The following is a 21528-nucleotide window of genomic DNA, read 5'->3' as shown; positions in this document are numbered from 1 at the left end:
CACATACCATCAACCTTCATATTTAATATTTGATACCTTGCCTTATCACTTCCTTTTTCAAACGCCACTGTGTACAGTGGTTTGTGTTTTTGCCTCAGTTTGATTTCTGTTTCCTCTATAATGAACTGTGGGGTTGGGAATGGAGGTGGAGTATAAACAATACTACACTTATTATCAGCTTCGGATTGTAGTCTCGCTCTGTCCTGTCCTTTGTCTTATCTGCAAGAGTACTGCAGAAATAAAATGCACAGCTAAAACAAAACCACCAGCTGGCCATACTTCATGTATGATATAATGATTTGGAGCAGTATGTCCTAATTTAGATATTTATAAAGATCTTAGTTCCTCGACATTATTAAAGATCCACTGTACTTGTTGTTCTGTTTTTGGCATATCAAATATGCCACGGGTAGCTTGCCAGGCTCTGCTGTGCTGACAGGATACTCTTGGTAGCTTGCTGATCTCTCCAAGAGGGACGGAAGAATCGAACCCGTGTCAGCCACGTGCAAGACAAATGCCCTACCCACTGTGCTATGGCTCCAGCCCTGTGTATGCACCCCATTTCTGTTAGGTTAAACTGTATCTACAGTTAAATCAGTGAGACATATATAGCAGAACAAGGCAATCAAGGTGGCAATACAAACAAATGTACAGACCAATCATGTTCTGGTTCCATACAGGTATTTATTATGTACTCCTAAATTAATCTTTTCATCAAGAATTGTTAAACTTTAGGGCCTGGAGCGATAGCACAGTGGGTAGGGCGTTTGTCTTGCACACGGCCGACCGGGGTTCGACTCCCAGCATCCCATATGGTCCCCTGAGCACTGCCAGGAGTAATTCCTGAGTGCAAAGCCAGGAATAACCCCTGTGCATCGCTGGGTGTGACCCAAAAAGCAAAAAAAAAAAAAAAAATCTTGTTAAACTTTAATCTATTGATGCATCATAGTCCTTTTGATTTTTAATAACTAATTGATTGCTTGTGTATTTCTCCTAGAACCACCAAGACCCATTGCTCCTCCGCAGCTTCTCGGTGTTGGGCCTACATATTTACTGATTCAGTTAAATGCCAACTCCATCATTGGTGATGGTCCCATTATCCTCAAAGAAGTGGAGTACCGAATGACATCAGGATCCTGGACAGAAACCCATGCAGTCAATGCTCCAACCTATAAATTATGGCATTTGGATCCAGATACCGAGTATGAGATTCGTGTTCTGCTTACAAGACCTGGGGAAGGTGGAACAGGGCTCCCCGGACCTCCACTGATCACCAGGACTAAATGTGCAGGTAAGACTGAACAGCAGCTCAGGCTGCCTACTATAGAAACATCACACAGGACATGCAATAGATACCAGTATTAAACTTCAGTTACTTACTATCTGTTCCACACCTACTATGTCAAAGTTCCTGTGAGTTTCCTATATGATTACCTTAGTTATGTTATAATTTGACTAATTTCAAAGCAGTGTGAAGTTTCTTTCTTGCTATTCCATATTAATAGTAATTCATCGTCTTGTAGCTTGATTTCACTATGGCTGCTTCTGACACATGCAGGTGAACTTATCATTAGAGAACAGACCTTTGTAGTTCACACAAATATCAATTTCTTTTTTCCACTACAAAGAATTATTTTTTTCTTGATAATTTTGTTATAGTCAGTGCAGAGGCCATATCTGATAAAATAGTTAAGAAAAATTACTGTGAACCCAGCTTCAGTGAGATAACTCTTATTCAGAAAATACTGTTCTGAAGATTAACTCTCACATCTGATATTCAGTTGTGAAATTACATGTTTTTTCCTTGTGATTCTAGACATTATTGCACTCCCTTTAATACTCTGAAGCAGATAGGTGGCATTATTTGTATGTATAAAGAAAACTTTCTCAAAATATTGAAGTTGAAGAATAATATTTAAATATACACTACTTTCTTACCACATTTTTACAATGGGAGATGGTTGGTCATTTAAAACCATGAAAAATGTAATTGTTTGAATATCACAATGCTTTTAATTTCATTTAAAATTTTTTAATTTAAGTGACATTGTGGTATAGTTTAAGAATCAGTTTTTATCCATACCTGTAGTATCAACCCATGTTTTTTTGGTGCATCTTGAGTATTTGTGCATGATGGACTGCAAATTAAACATTAAGACTTTGATAATCTGAAACTGTACGTGCATATAAAATGTCTTTTGTTTCTTTATCATCTCCGTAGTATTTATGGTACTGTGAAACTTCCACCAGGAACTCTTATTTAAAATCAGAGCAAAATTCAATTGCCTAATACTCATTCTTAAATATTTACTGAGTCTTGTTTGATTTTTGTATGGTAATGTAGTTTCACATGTTAAACATTGAAAGATGTCCATTAATAGGAAGTTCAACAGCTCAACCCCAAGATGTAAATAATAATAGGTCTACTAATTTATTTATTGTTCTCAAACATGGATCCTATGTTTAATAAAGCAGGTTAACTGAGAAGATTGTTGGGTAAGTACCCATGCCTTAGACGCAATTTCCACTAAGTTTTTTCTTTCCTGTTTTTCTGGGGAAATCACACCAGCAGTGCTCAGGGAGTATTCCTGGCCCTGTATTCATGTGTCACTCCTGGTGGGGCTTTGGGGACCAGGGCCAGGGATTGACCCTTATTGACCTCCTGCAAGGCAATTGCCCTACCTGATGTACAATTGCTCCCTCCCCCCACTAACGGTTTTCTATACTGCTAATTGGTATCACATGTTATATTGTTACACAGAATTGTTTTATAATGGAGAAAACTTTACCTGCTTTGTTAGAGAAAAAATTAAGGAAGATTTAGTGCAGAAACTGAGAAGTAGTTTTACTCTATCATAATATCCCATACTAAAATAGACAAAATCTGCTGCCAGTTCTACTTTAGGAGAACAGTGTTTCCTTTTAATTATACTTTTCTCAGTCCCTGGGAGAAAGCTCAGGAGTCAGGAAAATATTGTGCATGAGTCGTCCCTTGTGCATGGCACAGAGGTCAATTCTCTGTATTGGGGAACAGTTCTTATTTATTTATTTATTTATTTATTATATTTTATTGAATCACCATGACATATAGTTACAAGCTTTCATGTTTGAGTTACAATCACACAATGATCAAACACCACATGAAAAAATGCTCCATATCGCTAGTCATCAGGGAGATGCAAATCAAAGCAACACTGAGATATCATTTCATGCCACAGAGACTGGTGCACTGGTGGGGAACACTGTTTCCCCATGTGAGCAGACACTTTGTGCACCGGGTCGGGCATATGTGGGGTGAAGGATGAGGTCACGTGGAGAAACCACTCTGGGAGACAGCCGATGGCCATTCACTTTATTACCAAATGCACATGTATTTTATAGAGGGTCTTGGCTTAAGAGAATGGCTCAATCACACAAAGTTTAGCACTACTGACCCATCACCTTTCCAACTCTGCTTTGCCCCGGCCCAATCTCAATTCAGGCTGCACTCTGCTGTTAGGAATAACTGGCTAAGAGTAGGGAACAATTCTTGGGGGGTTGGTTGAGACTCAAGACCAGGTACCTGATGCTTGCAAAATGCACCCAGACACTTCCTACTGAGTCGCCATGCAGGGACAAGGTCTTATCTGCTATGCAAGGACAGATCTTATCTGCTCTGGCGTTTGTTGCCATGCTCCACATCCTGGCTGTGTATGACTCTATGAACACTTTCGATCATAGATTTCTGGAGGAATCCAGCACTGATGGGAGTGACTTGCCAAAACTGAGCATTGAACTTTCTGGATTGATTGATGTCACCAGCAGTGGCCACATGCACCCCTGGACACTGCTTGGGAGACCATCCTCTAAAAATAACCAATTTTCTATAATTATTATATTGTATATGCAAATTGATATGTTGAAAAGTCATTTATAGTAGTGGTCTGATTTTTAACTTCTTAAACCCAAACCTTCTTCATATAATCATTTAATCTGTTTTCTTAATTTTATTTTAATCAAATCAGATCATAAAATTAGCATATGGTATAATATATTATAGAGTATTGTAACTTCTGTTTAACCTGGGAAATAATTAAAATTGACTGTTGGTATGAGAACCAAAGGGAGCTGCCAGTAAATGAGGTTGTGTTTAAAAGCTAGTTTTATGCCGTATTAAATGGATGAAAACAGCATCTTAGTGAGCATTGATCTGTCCCTATTGAATGCTTATGTTCAGATTACATATTGAACCAAAGTAAGTGAAAATATAACTATAAAGTGCTTTGAGATATTTTATTTGGCGAATAACTTTTACCTGTGTTAGAGGGAAAAGGTAAAAATTTCTATAAACTTTGAAATTCATAAATGTCTTGACATTTTGAAATTATATTGATCTTTTTATCTCCTGAAACATTTAATTTGGAGATTCTAGTAGAATAAAATAATATCTCATTCACTTGTAATTTTCCTTCAAACTTAAAAGATACATTTGTAAGCTATTTTATACATACGGTGCATTTTTTTCTGCCTCTGTTAAATTATTAATGTCCTCATAAGGTGTATTTGTGCAATCTCCTCAAGTGCTTATAGATTAGATTGTTGAATATTTTGTAGTTTAGAGAAATTGCGATTACTGTTTTTAGGAATTTTTTATTAAATTTGCTCAATTTTCAGAAAAATATACAAGTGCACAAAATGCTAATTTTTGCACAAACATCAATAGCATTAGGTGAATGTACTTTGTGAACACCATATATCCAATTCAGATTCAGTATTATTTGAAATTAGGATTTTACACTCTTTCAAAGTCTGTATCCTTTCTTCAAATTTAGCGTACTTCAAACATATCAACACCATCATTACCTTTCTTTTTACATTTTTATTTTTTTCAATTGAGTCTACATGAGATAGAACATTACAAAGCTGTTCATGTTTGTGTCTCAGTCATATAACATTCCAACATCCATCCCTCCACCAGTTATATTTTCCAGCACCAGTGTCCCAGTTTCCCTCCCATGTCCCCAATGGCAGACTCTTGACTTCTCTCCATTTCTCTCTGTGTCTCTCTGTGTCTCTGTCTCTGTGTCTCTTTGTCTGTACCTCTCTCTTTCTGCCTTCTATCTTTTTCCTCCTCTCCCCTCCCCATCTCTCCCTGTCACCTCTCTGGGCATCATGTTTTATAATATAGATACTGAAATGTTATCATGTATATCCCTCTACCTATTTTTTACCCATATTCAACACTCAGTTCTTAAATAGAGCGATCATTTCCAACTATTGTTATCATACAGGACCTTTCACCCTCCCACACACACTGGTAACTTTCAACAGTTGACAAGTCCCCCTGGCCCATTTTCCCTGGCCTTGGATATAAGTCTTACGCTGTTTGATCTCGTTTTGTTTTATTATATCTTACAGATGAATGAAATTATTCCATATTTCCCCCCTCCCCTTCTGACTCATTTCAGTTAGCATGCTGCTCTCCATGTCCAACCATTTATAGGCAAATTTCATGTCTTCATTTTTTTCTCATAGCCATGTAGTACCCAATTGTGTAGATCTACCATAATTTCTTTATCCAGTCATCTGTTCTCAGGCATTCAAGTTGTTTCCAGATTCTGGCTGTTGTGAGTTGTGCTGCAATGAACACAGAAGTGCGGAAGATGTTTCTGCTGTGTGTTTTTGGACCCCCCACACCCCCCCAGGGTATAATCCCAGAAGTGGTGTAGCTGGGTTAAATGGAAGCTCAATTTCTGGTTTTTTGAGGAATAACCATTATTACTTTTAGTTTGGTCTTTTAGAATAATTAACTAAAACAAAGCCTATGCTAACTTTGATATTAGCTGGTTATTTGAAAGTATTTATAGCTCCCAGATTCTTCATGATCTGGAGAAATAATCTCTTTTGACAATGCAAAGTGCCCTTTGAAAAAGTTGCCATCTAATTCTGTTATATTGGGCAATTTCTGAGTACTTGTTCTGCCAGTATTTTAATCAAGACTAGGAGAACAACGTATTATATCATGTTTCACTATTAATATAATGTTTAAATACTGTTGGTTACTTACAATTGCTGTTCTAATACACCTTGAATGTATGATTCTCAGAATGCCTTAAAAGTAGAACTTCTTAGCTTAAGTTCATGTATGTACATGTGTGTCTGATAATTTTACATGTTTTTTAAAAAATCACAAAGAATCATAATTATTTTCTAAAATGGAACCTCATGAATTTTTTCTTGGTGTATCACATAGAAATATTGCTTACTAAATAAAATTTTTGTGTTTATGTACTTAAGCTCTTTAAATTTTATTTCTGGCAAAGCAATTTTTGTTTCTTGCCAGAAAGCTATCAATAACATTTTAGGAAGTGAATTATCTTTACGTATTTATATTAATCAGTAAAATTTATATTTTAAAATGCAATGTAGGCTATTTTGTTTTACTATTTAACTGAGTACATATATTTATGTAATTTTATCATATATTTCTGAATTGATGAATCTCACCCAGAGATAAGAGAACAATGGCTTATCTGTTAGGTTTTTGAGTAACTTGAGCCAACCCAAGTTTTTTTCTCTACTTGAAAATAGAAATTCTCTTCTCTCTAATACCTATTCTTTAATTTCCTCAGCATTCCTACACACACATGCTCACAGTCTTCCATAGTAATATAATAGATGTAATAAAACATTCAAATGTATTTCCATATTTGAAAAGACAACAGATTAAATCTGAGAGGTATGTACATTTAACCAGTTTCCAGGGGTAAAAACTTACTCACTGAAATAGCGTAATTTTGCAACTTAATTTTTGCAACTTTACTTTTATTGAAAGCACAGTTGATGTATGTCTTAAACACTAAGTATACGTTGTTTAAAATATTTTAAACAGCTAAAAAAGTGAAAAAAATGTTTTTATATCACCCTTTTCTGAAAATGTCCTGCCCAGTTGCCAAAGCTATTTTTTGTTTGCTTTCTAGAGTACATTAAAATCATTTGGTAATAGCAATTACTCATTTCAGGGTCTCTCAAGTTAGAGGAGGTGGTAATTACAGCTTTTGGTGGCTCTAACCTCCTACGCTTGCCTCATGCTTCTTCTTGTACCTGAAGGGTATGATTATTTCACTGTTAGCTTACAGCCTGACCCATATTATTGTTCATACAGTACTTCTTAAGGCATTTTATAATGTAAAAAAGATATAAATGTGCTGCCTTAAGTGGGAAGTAATTCAAAAACTTCATTGAACAATCAAAGAAAATATGCTTGGTTTTATCCAAGTGTCTGTTTCCTCTGGGTATACCATCTGGTGATAGAAGTTTGAAACGACTGTTTCTCTTTCTCTTATTAAATGGAAATAAGTTATTCCACCATCAGAAGTTGTCTGCATCGCATGCTTTAGCAATTGCGTGTTAAAATTGCTCTATTAAATTGCCTTCTGCTTCTCGGTAACACATTGTGTCAGTGCTTTATGATTAACTGACATTTAACAGCATCTTCCTCATAGAGAAGGTCAATAGTTCAGGATGTCCAGAACATAATATATTTACACAATTTGGAAAGCTATTCTCTTCTCTTATATTGAAGTTCAATGCTCTTGGCAATTTTCAGTGAAACATGTAGATCTCTGAAGCAGTGAGAAGGAAGAGTATCTTATTTTAAGCATTTACTAAAATTGCATTTTTTTTTTCTCCCCTTTTTCTTCTTTTTCCACATGAAAAGGAAAAGACGTACCAAACTATACTCGGGCATATGCCATAAACCATGAGAGAAAGAGTTAAAATTTGGCCTTTTTGCTTCAGCTTAATCTGCAAAATGAAATCGTGTGTTGATTTTTACTGTGGTCCAAGCTATTTTCAGTTACAAAGACTGGTTGGCATATGTGATTAAAACAAAATGAACATTTCTTGGGAAAATTGTTATATTTTAACTATATGAAGATAATATATTTTAAATTGAAATCTCTTACCTATATTTGTTTTTAAATTCTTTGATAACTATGATTTCTTGTATATCTTTATAAAGTTTTCTTCCAGCTTAGCGTTTATTGGCCATTTGAATAACTTCATTCATCAAATATTTGATCATTTATTTGTTTTGCTCTTTTTTTTTTTCTTTTTTGGGTCACACCCGGCAATGCTCAGGGGTCACTCCTGGCTCTGGACTCAGGAATTACTCCTGGCAGTGCTCAGGGGACCATATGGGATGCTGGGAATCGAAACTGGTTTGGCCGCATGCAAGGCAAACGCCCTACCCGCTGTTCTATCACTCCAGCCCCCATGTTTTGCTTATTTTTAATGTTACTTCTTTGTTAGAACTTTCAAAGGAATGCTATTATTGAAGTTAAAAACTCGCAATTTGGGGGCTGGAATGGTAGTGCAATGGATAGAGCCCTTCCCTTGTATCAAACCGTCATGGATTCTGTCCCCATAAGTTCCCCTGTGCCCATCATCAGTGATCCCGGAGCGTAGAGCCAGTGTAAGCCCTGAGCACCATCAAGTGTCAATCCAAAAATTAAAGGGGAAAAAAATCCTCCAAAGATTAAAAGGCATTTAAAAAATCATTTAAAAGTTTTTCAAATTGATATTTGTTTTGTGATTGATTGTGTTTTTAGATACTTATTTTCATACCTCTTCAGAATTTATATTACCACAGTAAAACTACAGCCAAAATACTACATCCCTCTACAAACTTTTTTTACCCCTTCTGGTAATGTCAGCTTTGTAGTCGGAATTCAACTGGTTTTTTTCCTTTGATTTCATGTGTTTTCTTGTTTTACTTCTCTGTATCCCACATGTGAGTGAGATCATCTGATATTTGTCTTTTTCTTGTGTCTTACTCTATTTGATGTGATTCCATCTGGGATATTCATTGGATGTTCTTGCAAATGGCAGGATTCTTCCCCCACCCCCCATCATTGTGCAGTATCATTTTGTGTGTGTGTGTGTGTGTGTGTGTGTGTGTTAGGTTTTCTTTATTCAAATTTCTGTCATTGGGCAGTTGGGAGGTATACATGTTTTGGTGATGGGGAAAACTGCTGAAATAAACACAAGGGTGCAGATATCTTTTTCAGTTAGCAATATAGTATTCTTTGGTTACACACCCACGAGTACAAGTACTGTTTCTTATGGTACAAAAGTTTTTAAATACATGTCTAAACTTCCATACCATTTCTGTACAATGTGAACCAGTTTACATGACCAACTGTATATAAGGTTTCTTTTATTTTTATATCCCAACCAATGATCTTTTTTTCTGATCTTTTTGACTTAAGTAATTCTTAGTGGAAGATAATACCTACTGTTTTTTTTTTTTTTATTTTCATTTGTTTTGCTTATGAGCCACACACCTGGCTTTGCTCAGGAGTTACTCTTGGCTCTGTGTTCAGGCATTATTTCTGTCAAGGGACGTGGGGAGCTATATATGGTGTAGGGGACAGAGCCCTGGTAATCTTCATGATAAGCAAGCACCTCACCTGCTCTCCTATATTTCTGGCCCTCCTTAGTTTTTTATTTTAATTTCCCTGAGATAAGTAATAATGAACCTTTAAAAACTATCATATATGGCCAGTAATGTGTTTTCATTGGTAGACCTCTTACGTCTTATCTCCACTTACTGGTTTTTGTTGAGTCTTGTGAGTTCTTTTTATATCTGGGCTATTAATCCTTCATCAGATATTACGAGCATTGTTTCCCATTAAAGAGAATGCATTTTTGTGAATAGCAGGTTTTTTAATTTTTACTTAATCTAAAATAGTTTTCCATTTATAAGTTAATCTAAAAGAGTAAAAGATATATATTTGTATATCTTCTTCTTGTGAGTATAACCTTATTTTATTTCTCAGAGTCTGTAGGTGTTTTCAAAACTTTTATTTAGGAAAGTTTCTATGTCTTCTTTGTTTGTTAACAGCACTAGTATAAGTACTGGTCTTCATGGTTATATATGCAGTGCCTTGCACTTAAGATTCGAGCAGTCACTGGGGACAGACCCATAAACAAAGAGTCAAATGTCAAATGATAGGAATTTAGGAAAAGAAACTATTCTTTAAAGGACTATTTTCAAGAAACTGTCACCAGGAAGTTATAGCTTTTAAAATGAATTTTAAAAATTGACTATGAGATTCAAAGTAGATAGGAAAAAGAATAGAGTTTAAAATGAAGGAAAGCATGTTTCACCCAGTTGTAAAGTTTGATGATGTTTTCTGAGTTCTGAAAATAGCCGGGTCATTGACTAACTCTTTGCTGTGGAAGCATGAAGGCTGGCCAGTAGGATGTGGCTAGATAAGAAGAGCCTAGCTGGTATTGTGTTTTTTAAAAAAAAGCAGGTTGATACTGCTGAATTTGCTTTTTTAGAAAGATTGTCTATCTAGATGAATTGGAACAAAGAAATGGTTTGGGGCAGGAAAACGCTGAAACTATGTGTATAATTTCAAAAATATACTGACTGTAATCATTTCTAGAACATTTCTAAGTAATGGTGGGAGGTATGAAAGATTGGGAACACACAGAGGTGCTTTGTGCTGACTCCTGTCTCTGGGCTCAGGAATTACTCCTGAGGGTCTATGGGTGCTGGGGATCAAACCCTTATATCTCATTTTACTTCAGAACAAAAGATACTTAAAATTTTCTGGAATGTACTGGTTTCTACTAGAAATCAAGAAAATTCCTTAAATTAAGGAAACCATCAGCATCTTTTTCTTAAAGGCAATGTAATGTCTTTTTTTTCCCTTGGTTTTTTTATAATTTCCTATTACGGTTATAATACAATACACTATTTGAATAAAGTAAGTTATGAAAGATAAGAGAAAATCACGAGATAATTTGTATTTGAAGGAATATTGATTTATTTCATAAGTTTTATTCAGACTTAGATTAGTAAATTTAACCATACAAAATTCCTAATTTTCAAATGCTAAATGGCTGGTAATAGAATCATATTAAAGCTAAAACACAGTTATTGATGTTATAATAATATTAAATACTTTGGAAAACTTTAGCTTCGAGGAATGGTACACTCCACTGTAGCTCGAGCGGGAACCAGTAACATCTTCATTGTGAGACTTGTTGTTACTGTTTTTGGCATATCGAATACACCACGGGTAGCTTGCCAGGCTCTACTGTGCAGGCGGGATACTCTCAGTAGCTTGCCGGGCACTCCAAGAGGGACGGAGGAATTGAACCCGGGTCGGCTGTGTGCAAGGCAAACGCCTTACCCACTGTGCTATTACCCCAGTATGTCTTAGATCTATTATAAAAATGCTATGTTGGGGTAGAGGGGAGAGAGAGAGATGAGAATGATGGGGGTTTATTGTTAAATTGCTAGAGATCTGTATTGAGAGAATTCCCAGTATAAGAGTCAAGAAAATGTTATAAATTTGTGTTATATTCCACCTTTCTTTTCTGTTGTTTTTAACATCAGAGAGGAGAAATATAAGTAACTGTTCACATAGTTTATGTCCTATTTCCATATAGGTGTGTAGGTGGTACCATTAATGATTTGTGTAATTAACTAGATTTTTAGGTCACTTAAAGATTCAAGTTGTCTTCAGTAGAACTGGGACACACCTCAAAAAATTTATCAGCCAACTTATCTTCCACCCAAAGATTTTCTTCTAAGTTTAAGTGAACTGCTAGCCAGTGAAATGGCACTATTTTTACTTATCCATGGATTTTTACTACATGCTGAGTCTGTTAGTGATATCATCAAATACTCTTTTTATCAGCCTCATTTGTTTTTATTGAATTATGCATACAATATTTGGCAAGTGGGAATGATTAGAATGCCAGTTTCTGTGGCATAAATTGTCATGCATTTCTCCCTCACTTTTAGATTCTTTATTTAATACTAGGAAATATAAACAAGTATAAAATAATATATTCAGATAATAACTGAAGGTTATTTTAAGATCAGAATGACCTAGAAATTAAAAAAAAATTAAACTCTGATACTATATATGATCGCTACCTCCGTAGGAGTTTCACATATCCTGGAATAAGCTATTTCCCCAATCCCAAACAAATATATGCAAAAATTGTGTATGCTAATCTCACACTAAAAAAGATACGTTAATTATGAAGATGTATTCATGTGACTCAAGGTATGAACTTTTATCCTTTCTTGGATGGTGTAGTTTTGTTCATATAGCAAAAACTTAATTTTTCTCCATTTTGCTTAGAGAATCTAACCCTGTATTCATTGTTTACTTCTCTATACACCAAAACAACTGTATTGATGGTTTTATGATTTTTTTTGAACAAGTACATTAGATCTTCTCTAATCTTCTTTAAGAACTGTGAAATAAATAAATCAGTAGCTGTTGTTCGAACAGGTAGCAATTCTCTTAATGTTGCATCAACTAACAGTATGTTTTGGATTATGAAGTATCAAATTTTGTCTATTTGAAACCAAAATAAACTCTGATGGGCTGTGTTCATGGTCTGTTTTTTAGTATACTTTGGAATCTGATCAGGCATTATAGTACATTTGTCCATAAAATGATGAAGAAGAAATAATATTTTTTATTTGTATTGTATTAAGAATGCAATTAAAGGCCCAAATAATGGGGTTCAATTGGCTGAGCTACAGGATAGTCTTCAATGTTGCATATGCATGGCCCCCTGATCTTTAACTGTATTAGTCCTGGAGCTCAGAGTCAGGAGTAGTTTAGCAGAATCTCCTCCCTCTCCCCCCCCCCCCCACACACACATATTGTTGGTATGGCTCCCAGCAAACAAAATACCTCATGTGAACTAATGTACATTTTGACTCATTGTTCTATTTTTAGTTTCATAGGGTTTTTTCCCCCCTTTTTACTTATCTGTAGCACTGTACTACTGCTGTCCTGTTGTTCATCGATTTGCTCGAGTAGGCACCAGTAACATCTCCATTGTGAGATTTGTTACTGTTTTTAGCATGTCCAATATGCTATGGGTAGCTTGCCAGGCTCTGCTGTATGGGCGGGATACTCTCGGTAACTTGCTGGGCTCTCCAAGAGGGATGGAGGACTCAAATCTGGTTCGGCTGCATGCAAGGCTAACACCCTGCCTACTGTGCTGTCGATCCAGTCCAATATGGAATTTTGGTTGTTTTAGAAAGCAACAGGAAAAAGTTTCTATCTAAATCCCTCTTCGTGCTGATTGATATAATCTGTAAACTACTTTTGCTTCTTCACTGCTAGATAGATCCTTGCAAAGGGAAAAACTCCTTTTCTTTAGGCCAAGTTTAATCAATGAACTTGTCACCTTAGGAGATCATTTTTTTGAATTAATATATTTTCTCGTTGCTGGGGACCTGAGACCTCAGGGTGGTCAGGATTGCTTGGACTCATGTACAGTCCTAGGGACTAAATTCATAAAGTCATATGTCCCTTTTCATGTTTCTCCATTTTTGTTTCTTTGGTTAATTCTGTATCATATGTGTGTGTGCAGTCACCAGAGAGATTATATGCATACAGCTGACTGTGGTTCTATTCCTAACAACACATATGGTTCCTCTCAAAGCACATGCAGAGGCCATATCTGAGCACAGAATAAATATTCATCACTGTCATCATTGTCATCCCGTTGTTCATTGATTTGCTCGAGCGGGCGCCAATAACATCTCCATTCATTCTAGCCCTGAGATTTTAGCAGCATCTCGTTACTTGTCCTTCCCAACGGTGCTGCATTGGAGGCTCTTTATTATAATATTTATTATAATTATTATATGTATTATAATATTCACTATAATATTTATTATAAATATAATATTTATTACAAGTATATATATAAATATATTATAAATCTAAATAATGGAATAAATATTATCCATCATTATATTGCATTAAAAAGTTTTCTGATGTTTTACAATTTATAAAAATGCAGAATATTTAAAAGAACTATACCATCAACTCTATTAGATGCACTACTATAGTTGTTTCTTTCCTTTCCAGCATCTATCTTTTCTATCAATTCGTCTTCATTTTTTGATTAATGAATTGAGTAGTTTGCCAATGACGTGACTTTAACAAATAATTAGCTTAGGTTTTTTTTTTAGTAAAATCTTTCAGGTTTTTATATTTCTTGAATGGTGGGGTTTTCATATTTTTTAAAATATTTCTTGAATGGTAGTTTAGGAATAGGATTAAAAAGAGATTTCAGGCAGATTAAAAGTCTGCTATATCAATCTAAAAGTTGATCAGTGCTTGAATTGAATCTGTAGAGATAAGGATTCTAATAAAGAGGGAGAGTTCAGAGAGATTTGAAAATTATATAATTTTATGACACATTGGAAGACTTAGAAAATTAAAATAACAGAACAGTCTTGCTTGGAAAATTAAGGTAAAGAGATAATCTTTATCTTGAAAAAGCACAGTATTAGGGAAAGTTAAAAAATAGCAAAGTAGTTAGAGAGCATGGATATATAGATGATATCTGTCATTATTACTTTATTTATGATGTGAGAGTTATGGACATGCAGTTATGGTTTCCTGTATTCATTGTTTTAGTAAGATTCATTCAATCACATTTTTTTTAAATGTATATTCTGGGGTTTGCTATCATACTGTAGACATTAGTATCTTACTCTAGGGAATCTTCAGTTTTTTGAAACTCATAATATTTTGATGTTAACACTAAAATGTGCAATTGTTTTGTTTGCCCCACCCCCTCCCCCATTTGCCTGGGTTCAGGGGGATGGGAATGCAGGGAGTGTTTGATTTCATTTTGTTTTTTGATTCCAAGTATAGAGTTTAGCACCTTATATGTGCAATGCATGTGCTAGGAGTTTCTTTCCTATCCAGAAACTGCTTTATATTTTCTAATGCATTAAGAATATTTTTATAGGCTTTAGAAAGGCTAATATTTTCTCAAATTGTCACATCAGCAGGGGCAAGTGTTCCTTTGAATGACAACTTAAAACGGCATTAAATAAGAATGTGGTTTATTGTTTAGTATCCCTGGTTGATTCTTCTCCTTTCCCATATTACTCTCTTCCTATGTCCCATGTCACTCCTAAAATATGTGGTGCTCTTAAGCCACATCACAAATATGACAAATACCTGTGGCTTCATGTATCTGTCTTGAACAGACCAGCTCAAGCTCACACAATAGGAAGTGAGAGCAGGGGTATCTCAGGATAGTGTTGCATTGGGATCTGTGTTACATTGGGATCACTGGAATTTTACACATAGCAACTTTGTTTTAAACCTTGCATAGCAGTGTTCACTTGGTTGTTTTAAAAAGCAACTAACAAAATTAGTCTTAATGTTGAAAATTTTCAAATCAGAATCCTCTGTAGGGAAAACTTCAGCTTTCCAAGTATTTTCAGCAGAGCAGGAGTAAAGCACTTATTTCTATTTCAGTGTAGAATAGAAAATAAGTGTTTTTTCTACGAGAAGGATTTTAGTGGAATGTTCTTATGAGCCAAAAAGCAGGTCAGGAAGACTGAGATTTTATTAGAACAATACAGATATTATCTTAAGAAAATGACTCTGCAGTTACCTATTATTAAAACAAAAATAGGGAGAATTCATTTCTTATTCTCTTAGTGTTTCAGTATCTTCCACACTAATTATATGGATTAGGTTATTGGAGGACCAGATTGATAGCACAATGGGTAGGGCGTTTGCCTTCCATGCGGCCGACCCGGGTTTGATTCCTCCGTCCCTCTTGGAGAGCCCAGCAAGCTACTGAGAGTATCCCGCCTGTATGGCAGAGCCTGGCAAGCTACCCGTGGGGTATTCTATATGCCAAAAACAGTAATTACTGTTGACAATGGAGACGTTTCTGGTGCCTGCTCTAGCAAAAAATTGATGAACAAAGGGATGACAGTGCTACAGTGTTGGTTATTCGAAACTTTCTTTTTAAGCAATCATATTTTGACATGTAGATATATATGAAGGCATATAGATATATTTGTTACAATAAAATTTAAAAATTGGTGATATTTTTATTTTAAATTTAAAATAGAAATTGATCTGATGGTTTGATAATTAATAGAATTGATCAATTGATTAGGAAATTAAACATTTTTTAATATTAGAAAACCAGCTCTTTGATAGACCAGTCATCTATAGTCTGAATTGTAAAGAAACAAACATGTCTCTGCATGTAGCCTACCAGTTCACCAGCACCACTCCCATATGGATACGCCTCATAATAGTTTAATTTTCCTTGGAGAGTTATAACATTTGTAGTATCATTTTAAAAAAAAATAGTATATTTCTTTAACAAAAAAATATTTTTCCTCCTAGACAAGTGATATTTAAAGAGTTTGTAGTGAGAAACAGTTAGCCTATATAACAAGGCATATTACAAATGCCTACCTTGAACGGAGTGAACAAGAAAGACATTTTCCATTACTACCTGCTGTTAAGTTGCTTGCATTACCCCCCTAAACAACCTCAGTGCTTGTGGCAATAATCATCCACTGTCGGTTTTCGCTACTAATAATGAAAGTGCAATTCAATCTTTTTGACAAATACTGCATCACTTCTGGCTTGGTAAATTTCCGTCATTCTGTCCTACTTGACGTATAAGTAGGTTGTGAGATGCTGGCTGAAATGACTTTGGATTAACTGTATTGAGAAAAGGGAAGAGTAGCTATTCCTTTTCTTTTTATTTCCCTTTCCTTCTCTTTTATCCCACCCTGTCTGTATGCCTGTCCTAAGTTCCAATCCATCTTGTTTCCTCATTCCCTTATAAACTACACCTACAAAGAAAATCATTTATACCAATACTCTGGGAAGTTTCCATTGGAAAATTATTTTTTTTTTTGGTTTCGCTATTTTCTCCACTATGTGTAACAAATAAATTTTGATGTGTGTAAAGATGTTTTTCCTAACTGTGGGTAAAAACACTATTTTCTCAATAAATATTTGAGGCCACTGCCAGTGAGGTAACTTACTGTTCAGAAGTAAATGCAACAGGATGTGAATTTATATTATGGCTCTCTATGCCCTTCAAGTAGCTATAGAGACCTCTAATAGCACTGAGGAGTATAAGCAGTGAGCTGTTTGTTATGGCTAGCCAAGGATCATAGGTATTGGCCCAGATGTCCTGAACACTGATTTGTGGACCGTCCCCCCAAAATATTCTTTGATAATTTTGTTGTTGCTGCTGTTTGTCTGTGGGCCACACCTGTTGGTGCTCCGGGATTATTCAGGTGGGCCTGGGGGACCGTAAATTATGCAGAAGGTTTAATCCAGGTTGACAGTGTTCAAGGCAGGTCCACATCTCTGAAGTATCACTTTAACTCTGTCAAACACATATTTGAAAAGAATAAGTTTGGTATTTCAGGTTAATATCTGAAAATGAGCTCAGGAAAACCAAACTCAGTTTCATGTAAATTAGTACAATTGAGGAGTTTCTAAAGTCAGATGAAGTAACTTTGTTTTATCAAACCATAGCCTTAACACTCTTGTAACCAAGTTACCTGATCCACAGTAGAATAGAAACCTATTTTTGGCTTAAGTCATTTACTTGAACTACACAGTTAATTTAGATTTTGTTTGGGGCAAACACCTTTTTCATTTTTACTTCAGTCAAAATACTTGAGAGAATAAAATTGAACCATTACCTATTTGGGACCTATGACAAAATTTGTTCCTAGGATTTGTGTCAGGAACACAAATTCTGGTGCTTACAGACAATCTAGCAGCATCTCATTCCAGTTTGGAGGGAATTTTAACTTCTGGATGGCATTTTCTGTTCAGATTTTTTAAATATCACGTTGCTCTGTGTTTAGGATGTTGCTTTGAATTAAACTGAAAATATTAGGCCTTTCTCTAAAATTCAACTTTCCTTTAAAGGTTGTTTGTTGGAGACAATGAGTGCATTGATAAAACTTGAGTATATTAGAATTACTATTGTGAAGAGAGATTTGTATATACATTTTTCTCAATTTGAATGTTTAAAAATCAGTCTTTTCATATAAAATGTTAATGTAATAAAAAAGTTAAAACTCTTTGAGCCATTTGTATTTTAACTTGTAAGTCAGTTTGATTTTTAAAAAGCTTTCTAGCAAATGATCTGGTTCTGCAACATTTACTATTAAGTTTGGCTGTTTTTATTGCTTGTCCACATAGTTGTGATGGCCTTTTGTGTTTATGAGTGTTGATATTTGCTTTTATTTCTATATTAGGCATTATGACTAAGAAAAAACAGTAGGAACATCTTCAGGAAGTTTCTTATTAGTTGTTGTTTTTAGCAAGTTGAATCTTCATTCTGAAATTTGATCTATGTATATAGGTGTGCATGTAACCTTAGTTTTTAGGTCACGCCTGACCAGTGCTTAATACAGTGCTGAGTATCAAACCTGAATTTTTAGAAACAAAACATATGCTACATCACTTGAGCTAGCTCTTCGGCCTCTGAATGACTTTATTCCTAGTTGTTGCCTTATATTGATAACCAAAGTGGTGGTAGGTGACAAGATACATAATATCAATGTTAATTTCACATGCTATAAAGCACTGCTCATTTATCTGCTGCATATTGTTTTTTACACACGTATGAGACAGTTGCTTCTATCTTAATTTCAAGAATAATTTGAGATAATTTCCTAGAACATAAATGATTTAGCAGAAGATAACTAAATCAAGACATAACTTGGATAAAAATGAGACTCTCAGGCTCTAGAAGAGTGCAGTGTGTTGGATGCTTGCCTTGCACCTGGGTACGATTCCTGGCACCACATATTGTCTTGGAGTCTTGCCAGGAGTGATCTCTGAGCACAGAGCAGGAGTAAACCCTGAGCCCAGCGATTGTGGTCCAAAACTGCCCTCCCACCCCACCCTGCAAAACAAAGTGATGGAAGGGGAGCAGTAATGAGAAAAACAAATGAATTCAGGAGGTAATAAGAGTTATCAATAACATCATACTCTCTAGTATTACTTCTATCTTAATTTCAAGTATAATTTGAGATTATTTCCTAGAACATAACTGATTTAGCAGAAGATAACTAAGTCAAGAGAGAATAGGTGATGAATTTATAAGTATTAATAGCAAAATTTGTATAATTTCTATATTTGTGATCTACAAATATAGAAATTATACAAATAGCTAACGTTTTAAAGTAGCTATCAATCACTTAGAAGTCTTCTAAGCACTGCCCTTAGTGGTTGACACATGTGATTAACCGTATGATGTTCTTGACATGCACGCTTCTGTGCTCAGGGTAGCTCAGTAGTTGCTCCTGGTGGCATTCCGGGGGTCATGCAGTGCCCAAAGATGGGCTTCCTGCATGCAAGGCCTGAGTCAGGCCTGCTGAAATGTTTTGTAATGCAGAAGGTGATTACTTTTTTCCTGTCATTTATTTTAGTAAGGCATTGTGGTTTATAGTAATATTTAGAAGGGTATTATGGTTTATAGTAATTTTAATGTTACTTTTTTCTTTTTTGCACAAAAATTACTGTAACTTTTCTCAATTTGAAGGTAAAAAAAAATATCTTCTGCTGAACATGAAGATTCAAATATACAGTATAAGTTGTCCAGAGGAATATGTGTCACCCTTATCCTTTAGGCAATCCTTGTGACTATTTATTTCCTTGCACTTTCTTGCTCCCCTGTTTTGTCTTGAAGCTATGAGCAAATTGATTTTCTAAAACTGTGTCTACTGTATACTGTTAATAGGAAAGCCTAGAAGAAGACTTGTTGGTCAGAGTTTTAATAACTTTATCCTCATCAAGATCTATAAGAAATACACTGACCATTTACATAATATGTGCTTTCAGTAGTTTTAAATATCATTCCATAGATAGAAATAAATTTAAAAATAATAAAATTAGAATAAAATTGTTTCAAGTAGTAGGGTTTTACAATATGAATTATTTTCACCCTTGTAAGGTTTGTATCTTAAGTAGTAACAAAAATTAATTGATCCACTTGTAAAACATCAGTGTCTTCTAGTTGGATATAATGTACATTGACTCTACTGTGTTCATTAGGTTGTATCATAGTATATTTTGACTTGCTTTTATTTAAATGCCATCCCCATTTTCTTTTTGTAGTGTTGATATTAACCTTGTGAGCTCTAAATTGTCTGGAAGTTAATGGTCTGTTATATGAATATAATAGTTCTTAGCAAGAGAATATTAGATTGTATTATGCAGTTGGAAATATAACTAGATCTCTATCTCATAATCATAAATAATGACCATAGTCTTGTTTTAAATTAAGGACATTTGTTGTTTATGCTGCCAATGCTGTTTTTAATTTATGTGATGGATTTTTTGCTTTTTCTTTTTCTTTGGTAGCACATTTATTTGCCTACCTAGACATCCCGATTTAGGGGAGGATAATAAGGGAATGAAAAAGATCATACATTCTCAATGGATGACTGTTCTGGAAATTATCATATTAAGGTTAATTAACTCAAAGCATTATGTTTTGTCAAGAACCATATATGCCCTTGTAGACTTTCCCTTAGTTTCATTTTATAAAATTTCGTAAGAGTTAAATTTGAATTGAGGATAATGCAACTGACAAGAGAGAAATAGAAGCAATTGGCTTGCACTAAACAAGTTTGAATGGTTGTTAATGTGAATGACTTTCAGGCAGTGAATGTCAGAGAACAGTAGATTACTTTCTTTACCTCAGGCATTTTAAGCCATCTCCTGTGGTAGACTGACATAATTTCTCTCCCTCTCTTGAAACTGGGAAGAAAAGTAATTGGAGTCTGGTAATTTTGGCCTATGGCTGATGAAGATAAATCATAACGAGCTATGGAATACACACTGACAATTCACATAGGGCTACTAGAACATGAACTTTCAGCAGCGCATTAATCAAATATTATTTCCTTCTGATTTATATTCAAGAAAGTCCTGGAACTCTTAATTGTAATGGCAACTATCATTTGTTATTTTTGACAAAATTTCACACACAAAGCAAATTATATCAAATTGTAAACTATTGTGTTCTTGAGAACACAAGCTAGGGTGTTATCCTTTCTAGGACATTCATTATAAGTGATTTTAAACTAGCCTGTTTAACACCAACTATTCGAGGTTTGAAAATTATAGAGGTGGAAGAAAATTTAAGACCATCTGGTTTAACCCTCTCCTTAAAACTCATGAATATATAAATCATCTTGAACAGATGGAGGTGTAGTCACCTACAATTTTATAGCAATAGAGGTTCTAAAGCTTCCGATGGTAACTCATTTTTAATTTGATCTCTCTGATTGCTAAGGGACTATATTTCATATTCAAACAACTTAGAAATTTAAATTCATATTTTAATATTTTCTAGACCTTTGAAACTAAATCCTCAGCATTTTGATAGTCAGTCTTAGTTTGTTAACAAATTACATGCTTATTGCTTTTATGCCATCTTGCTTATTTCCAATATTCATTTACATCAGAGATTTTAACTGAACAATGATTCAAAATAATATCTATTATTTACAATATAAATTTAGGAGAGTTAAGTAATGTGGACAAGGTATGTGCCAAATAAAAAGCTAAACTGTAGCAATAATCCAGTTTTTGAATTATTGTTAGAATCCAATTTTCTTCCTCTTTTTTGAGTTTAATTTCCATCTTTGTTTTTATCCAGTTTATTATATTACTA

General features: G+C 34.8%; 1 protein-coding gene across 13 annotated transcripts in view; it reads left to right on the top strand.

Moving 5' to 3' along the window:
• PTPRK (protein tyrosine phosphatase receptor type K) overlaps window positions 1-21528 on the top strand; it is a 564747-nt gene that overhangs the window by 345362 nt on the left and 197857 nt on the right. For all 13 annotated transcript variants that reach the window (XM_055135020.1, XM_055135009.1, XM_055135012.1 and 10 more), the window contains exon 7: window positions 998-1291. In XM_055135020.1, coding sequence (XP_054990995.1) covers window positions 998-1291 — 294 coding nt within the window. The remainder of the gene's footprint in view (window positions 1-997; window positions 1292-21528) is intronic.

This window comes from Sorex araneus, chromosome 4, assembly GCF_027595985.1.
Source record: "Sorex araneus isolate mSorAra2 chromosome 4, mSorAra2.pri, whole genome shotgun sequence".
Taxonomy (NCBI): Eukaryota; Metazoa; Chordata; class Mammalia; order Eulipotyphla; family Soricidae; genus Sorex; species Sorex araneus.
This window is presented reverse-complemented; position numbering and strand designations above follow the sequence as displayed.